The 7109-nt window shown below is 51.3% G+C and overlaps 1 protein-coding gene across 1 annotated transcript; it reads left to right on the forward strand.

Moving 5' to 3' along the window:
• The first annotated feature begins 412 nt into the window (after positions 1–412).
• FABP3 (fatty acid binding protein 3) lies at positions 413–7109 on the forward strand. The gene is made up of 4 exons (XM_080921742.1): positions 413–563; positions 3863–4035; positions 5706–5807; positions 6832–7109. Exons 1-4 carry the CDS (start codon positions 491–493, stop codon positions 6883–6885), a joined length of 402 nt encoding a protein of 133 aa, XP_080777868.1. The 5' UTR covers positions 413–490; the 3' UTR covers positions 6886–7109.

The following is a 7109-nucleotide window of genomic DNA, read 5'->3' on the forward strand; positions in this document are numbered from 1 at the left end:
GGGACCCACACGGTGGAAGGAGAGAAGTGACTCCCGAGAGTTACGACGCCCCAGTCTACTCCCCCCACCCCACCCCATAAGCGTGCCTACACGTGCTTGCTCACAATAAGAATAAGACCACAACGAATTAAAAACAAGGCAGCAGAAGGATCAGGTGGCGTTTCCCCAGCGTGGCACCAACTCAGGGGAGAGTTTCCTTTGTGTATGGCGGTGGGATGGATGCTCTATTCGGGTGGCGGGGAGCGCCCCGTAGCCAGGGCAGGGATGAGTTAGAAGGCACGGGCCGGACCGCAGGCGCCGCTGACGTAGGCGCCAAGAGGGTTGTGGGGGATGGGCACCAGCCCCTTGAGGTAGTGCAAGCTCTGGCTTCCTATTTCGGGAGCAAGGGGTGTGGGCCACTTTCATCATGTGATGCGAGGGCTATTTAAAGAGGCTCTCCAGCCAGGAGCCGCGGTTCTCAGTGCCTGCACGCCTCCTCTCTCGTTGCACCATGGCGGACGCCTTTGTCGGTACCTGGAAGCTAGTGGACAGCAAGAATTTTGATGACTACATGAAGTCACTCGGTGAGCGAACGACTGGATCTAGGGTCAGGAGCGCCCACAAGGCGATCTTAGCGCCGAGCTCCATCTGGAGGGCTCCGTGTGCCTCCTGCAAGCTCCTTGCCAGACTAGGCATGGAATACTGGGGCACTGAGGGTGGCCTGGGCTGGAGCAACACCCCACCCGGGCCTCCTGAGAAGGGGTTGTCACAGTCCAAGCTTGGCGAGCCTCGTGGCTCGAGGGGGAGGCGTAAAGGCACAGAGGCGGCTGCAGAGGTCCGGGCTGGGCTTTCTAGGAAGCGAAGTAGGTGATCTGGAGGTGAGAGGGGAGGGAACACAGAAGGCCGGGAGGCTGCTGCAGGAGAAAGCCAAGAGGAGCATGATGGTCTAGAAATTGAATCCTGAAAGGGAATAGAGCTGATGGGAGTGTACTGTAGGAAGAAATACCTAGGAGCCTGGAGGAAGACGGACAAAAATCAGTGAATTCGATCACAGCAACAGTCCCTCCTGCTCCATGCTGGGGTAGTGAAGAGGCCTCTCTCTGGAAGATGCCTTCGTTCTCACCAGCCTGACCTTCACCCGCAGTATGTGCAACCACCCATCAGCTGGAGACACTGCTGCTACGGAAGGGCAGGCGATCACTAGACATAGGCTTTCCTACTGTACCAGTGGCCCACCTGTTCAGTGCCAGGGATAAGGGGAAGAAAGCCGCTGCCTGGGATATAGCAGAGGGTGCCAGCAGGAAGGTCAAGAGCTGTGAAGGCAGAGTGTGGTTTGGGGATGGGGAAGAAAAGTGCTTCAAAGAACCTCATTTGTAAGATCTGGGAAAATTGTGTGGTGGTGGCGCAGTGAGACCAGCACTCCGGGAGGCAGAGGCAAGAGAATCTCTGAGTTCCAGGCTTGGTCTATACAGAGTTCCAGGACTACACAGAGAAACCTTGTCTTGGAAAAAGAAAGAGTCCTGGAGAAATGGCTCAGTGGTTAAGAGCACTGACTGCTCTTCCAGAGGTCCTGAGTTCAAATCCCAGCAACCACATGGTGGCTCACAACCATCTGTAATAGAATCTGATGTCCTCTTCTGGTGTGTCTGAAGACAGCTACAGTGTACTTATATATAATAAATCTTTTTTTAAAGGGTCCTAGGATTTGCGTTATAAGAAATCAGCCTGGTATGCACAGGCTCATCCTGACAGGAAAGCCCAGGGTTTCTTTTGTCAGTATTGACGCCTGAACTTAGAGCATTGTGCATGTAGGCAGGCACTCTACCACTGAGTTACAACCCTCGCCATGTTCTTTTTACTCTGTGTAACAGGTTCTAACTTGCCCAGACTGGCTTTGAACTTGTAATCTGCTGTCTCTGCTATCTCAGTGTTCCAAATAGTTGAAAACCCAGAACTACCAGGAGTTCTTCCCACTTAAAACAGAGGGCTGGGAGTGAGGAATTCCTCAACCCAAGACTGTCCCAAGTCCTTCCTTTCTTGCCTTGGGCTTAGATAAAGACCCTTCCTGTGGAGCCCCGGGCTGGGGCAGGAAACTCATGGCCTTGCCCTTGCTAAGTAAGCACCATGACCCTGAGAACCGCCTGGTCTTTAGTTTTAACTAAAGACAGGATTTCACTGTGTATCCCTGGCTCTCCTGGAGCCCCCTGTGGAGTGCAAGTCCTCTTGTCTCCACCTCTCCCACACTGGGGTTTGAGGCTTGCTTCCACGCCCTGCTAGCTGGCTGTAAAATAAGAAGTACTAGATTACCTGAGTGTAGTTCTCCTTCCCTGAGCTGCAGCTGCCTTCCTAGGCTTCTTTTTGCCCCAGGGCCTGCGGTCTTCAGGCCATTGTTCTGTGGGTGGGGACAGAAACCTGGGCCTTGAGCAGACTGAGCATGTGATCACCCCAAGCTTCACCCTCAGCTTTTGGTAGGGAACTGAAATTCTATTTAGCCTTAAGTATAGACCGTACAGATGTGCTGAAGGCCAGTCAAGTGCAGATTCACCCCAGCTTTCAACAGTAACTGTCTTCATTAGCACCCCACACCTGTGGCTGGGTCCCAGGAAAATGGCTGGTTCACTGCTGAAGCCAAACTCAACCAGATAGCAGTAGGCAACGCCCCTGACTTATCCTATAGAACCAAAGGTTCTTAGAACAGAGCAGCCCAGCATATAAGTGACTGCAAGCCCAGACGGTGGCTTGAAGGGTAGAGTATGCTGTTCCAAGACTAACACAGTGGAACTAAGTAAGAGTTTGGGAACTAAATGTGGATTGAGACATGGTCTCACTATAGCTCATGCTGTTCTGGAGCTATGCAGCTCAAACTGGCCTTGAATTCTTGGCATTTCCCCTGCTTCCATCTCCTGAGTGAGATTGTAGGGGAGTTGCCATGCTTGGCCTGTTTGACTTTGGCTAAGACAGCAGTGAACTAAGCCTCATTTGTAAACAGATGCTTAGGGCTGTCCCAAGTATTGTTTGGCCATCAGGTAGAGCTTGTGCAATGTACAGCTTCCAGCAAACGCACAACACTATATCCCTGTATCGGGCTGCCTCACAAGGTGGGGATGGCCTAGTATGTCCTGGGGCCATAAGACAGGTAGTCAACAATGGAAGATTCCAGGAAAGCTACAACCCAAAGGACCAAAGGCTTGACCTAAGGGGGTCTGTGTACTTCACCTGCTTGAGGGACACTTAGAACCTTGACCAGGACTCAGGTCCAATGATTATGTCAGGAGTCTCCCCAGAGACTTCAAGTCATCCGTTGTTGCTACTATTTCAGCCCCTTACGTCTGTAGAAGACAGAACTCCTTTGTACTTCTAACCAGGAGGCTTTGAAGCTGTGGAGTTGCCACACAGGACAGAGCATTGTCGTTTCAGTTTTCAGGGTGGAAACGGAGACAATCCTTGTCCAAGGGACTCTAGAAGGCAGGTGTCCAGCTCTTCGGTCTTCAGGCCCTGGTCTGAGCATTCAGGAGACCAGAAGGCAACGGGTACGCAGCTCTGGAGGTGACATGGTGCTTAGCAGCTTCCATGTGACTTGTGACCCTGCTCACATCTACAAAACCTTCCAGGGACAGGACTGAGTGAGGGGCTGGCTATGTGATTCATGTCCTTTGATACCATAATTTCCGCTGTTGCTGACCTTCCCCGACATCCACATTCCTCATGTCTGACATCAGTCTAACAGCTGCAGAGCTAAGTAAAAGCCTGAGAAAATGGCCCCACACAAAGACTTGGGCCGCTATGGACCACCTTCCCCACGCCTAGGCCCAAAACTTGTCTTTGGGTTTGTACAACACTTCTCTACCCTAATGTATTCTCAACCTTCTGCCCCTGCCCTTAGGTGTGGGCTTTGCAACCAGACAGGTGGCCAGCATGACCAAGCCTACCACAATCATCGAGAAGAACGGGGATACAATCACCATAAAGACACACAGTACCTTCAAGAACACAGAGATCAGTTTTCAGCTGGAAGTAGAATTCGAAGAGGTAACGGCAGATGACAGGAAGGTCAAGGTAAGTCAGAAAGGGGGTGGAGGGTACTGGAACAGTCGGGCAAGAGGCTAGTCCTCTTAGCTCCTTGGCTTTTTACCCCAAGGGGCAGGTTCATAAAGCCTGCTCAGTGTTGGGATGGCCCAGGGACTAGGCTCTGGCCTATTTTCTTCCCACCTGCCTGGGAAGGATCAGCTGTCACTGGAGTGGGCAGCAGACCCAAGGTATTCTGACCTTGTGTCTCCAGCTCCAGCTGGGTGACCTTGTACTCCAAGGTACTCGGTAGCTCTGAGGATATCAGCAGCCATGGCTGTGACCTGAAGTGCTTTAGGAATGATGCCCAGAAGTCAGTGCCCTACACCGAGGTCATCTTGCCTCTGGCAGCAAAGGAGGAAGCTGGGAACAAAATGCTGAGCTCTATCCACAGGTTTCCCATTCTACAGCTCTCAGGCTAGACCACTGACCGGGACAAACTGTTTCCTGTGCCACCAGCTGACAGGCAGAGCTATGTTCCAGAACCTACATTTACCAACTTGAGTGCTACGGGTGTCTGTGGTCTCTTATCGGAGGGAGTGCCTACCTCCGGTATTGTCTGCTTTTACATATGTATTAAAAATTTATTTATTATTATATTTAAGTACACTGTAGCTGTCTTCAGACACACCAGAAGAGGGCATCAGATCTCATTACAGATGGTTGTGAGCCACCATGTGGTTGCTGGGATTTGAACTCAGGACCTCTGGGAAAGCAGTCAGTGCTCTTAACCACTGAGCCATCTCTCCAGCCCCATTGCTCAGTTTTCTCACAGTGGTTATCTTGGCAGCTTGCTCCAAATCTCTCAGCACTGGGCCAGACACAGAACCAAGTAACGTTTTTATCTATAAGTTGTCCCTGTACTAGTATCCTCTGCATTACCCTAAAATTCATCTCTTCAGCTGCTTCCTCCTCACAGCTGCCCCTAGAAAGAACAGGGTGGGTACCAGTCTTGCAGTTGCAGAGGAGCTAAAGCCCTGCCCAGGACCACAGCAGGCTGGCCTTGAGATGGAGAAGGTGCCCTGCCTCGACCTGTCCCATCACATGTCTACCTACATCCTTGAACCTGCAATCTTCCTTGTGGACCAGATCCTACATTAAATACAACAGCGGTCCACTGGGATGTTTGGACAACAGGGAAGGAAGATTCCAGAAGGCGGGATGTAGACAGCAAAGAGATGAGTGATCACACACAGCCTTCACCTTTCTAGACTCTCACCAACAAACCCTGATCAGTTCTCCTTCTGAACTACAATTCCCAAGTTCCAAGGGAAGATCTGGGGCAGCTGCCCAACACAAACTAGCTGAGATAGGCTGGCAGCACTAGGACCAAACGGTCACTGGAGCCAGATCTGGAGAACTCTCCAAGGATACCTGGGTCCTCGGTCCAAGGACCTTGCCATTGTTGCTCTTTTGCCAGTTAAGGGAGGTCACATGATATAAACAAAAGTCTAATTTTCCAATGTATCCCAAGGCTGAGCTGCCTGAGGGCCCCTCTGCTGAGCAGCCACCCAGCAGGAAGCCTGTGCTGCTGGGCTGGAGTTGGGCTGTCTGGATGCTGATCTCAGCACCATCAATGGTTAGGTTCCTGGTTTGTCCGGGCTCATCTTGCCCTTCTGATCTGGCTGTAGTCACAGCTTAGGCTCTACCTCTTTCCACAGTCAGTCGTGACACTGGATGGAGGCAAATTGGTCCATGTGCAGAAGTGGAACGGGCAGGAGACTACCCTTATAAGGGAGCTAAGTGATGGAAAACTTATCCTGGTAAGATGGGCAATTACAAGTACCATGCCTTCTTCATCCCTGAGTCTTCCTGGGGTTGAGAGGAACTAGGACAAGAGGCAGGGATGGGGTCATGGCTGTGGACTTACACAGGTTCAAGCATTAGCCTAAAGGCTACCTTGACTCTGGACACGTAACCTTCTTCAAGGACCACTGAAATGAGTAGTAACTGCAGCCTGGAGGCTGCTGGGAGGCCAGTGTATTCATAGCCCAAAGCACCAGCCAAGAGGGAAGAATGCAGCAGGCATTCCTGTTCCCGGGAAGAGGCAGAAAGCAGAGCCTGTTGATCCCAAGCTGGAGAGGAGCAGCTGCCACCCTCCCCTCCTGGGTGGAAATGCAGGCATCTGTAGGAGCAAGTGTGTGTCTGGTTGGCACTGCCAGGGAGCACCCCACTCCTTATTTGCCATTTTGTTCACCGTTCCTGGCTTCCTGGAAATACCCATTGTTTAGATAGGAGGTGATATAACCAGGCTGCTTTGGGACAAGTTTGAGAGCATCCCTTGTGGGACTGCACCTGGAGCAGTGTCAGCACCACAGGCTCAGTGGAACCTGCTGATTGCTATTCACATGAGAGTGGGGTTCCCACTGAGTTAGAAGTGAGGTGCCTAGCTCTGGAAGAGAGGTAACAAACAGGACCATATTCCCGGGCAGTAGAGTAAGGTGAGGCCACTCTATCGGCCAGAATACTGGATGGTCGGGGGAGGGAGACAAAGTCGGTAGCTTAGCAGTTTCTCAAGGTTCTGGCTGTTCTTATCACCTGTTTGTCTGCCTTGTGCTGAACCTAGAACAGGATTGTACTGCATCTTCACCAAATTACCTCTTTCAAGGGCCTATTTTCCCCCAAAATTTCTAAAATGGTAATTATAACATCTATCTTAAAAGATTTATATCAGAAAAAAAAAGTTAAGTGCCTGGCACACAGTAGGTACCCAAGTGCTGCTCAGGATGAGGGTGGGAAGCACTCCCTTTCCTGCTCTGCCCCGTTTGACCTTGTCTTTCCTTGCAGACTCTCACCCATGGCAATGTGGTGAGCACTCGGACTTATGAGAAGGAGGCGTGACCTGGCACCCTGCTGCTCCTCTGCCAGCTGGATACCCCTCAACTCAGCACCGTGTTGCCTCATGTTTTCCCTCTGACGTTTTATATAAATACTCTTTGGTTGGGATTTTTCTGGAGATATGGGGTATCAGCCTGGACTCAGTTCCCATTGTGTATGTGGTTTATTTTTTAAAACTGTATCCAAAGGGTGCTCCAAGGTCAATAAAGCAGAGCCCAGGCCACCCA

The sequence above is a fragment of the Micromys minutus genome (assembly GCF_963924665.1).
Source record: "Micromys minutus genome assembly, chromosome: 9".
In the NCBI taxonomy this organism is placed as follows: Eukaryota; Metazoa; Chordata; class Mammalia; order Rodentia; family Muridae; genus Micromys; species Micromys minutus.

Excerpts from the sequence above, each read along its gene's own strand:
- FABP3 (XM_080921742.1), top strand. The coding sequence starts at position 491 with ATGGCGGACGCCTTTGTCGGTACCTGGAAGCTAGTGGACAGCAAGAAT. Across the intron at positions 4,036-5,705 it reads CAGATGACAGGAAGGTCAAG|TCAGTCGTGACACTGGATGG; the intron begins GTAAGTCAGAAA and ends CTCTTTCCACAG. Across the intron at positions 5,808-6,831 it reads GTGATGGAAAACTTATCCTG|ACTCTCACCCATGGCAATGT; the intron begins GTAAGATGGGCA and ends CTTTCCTTGCAG.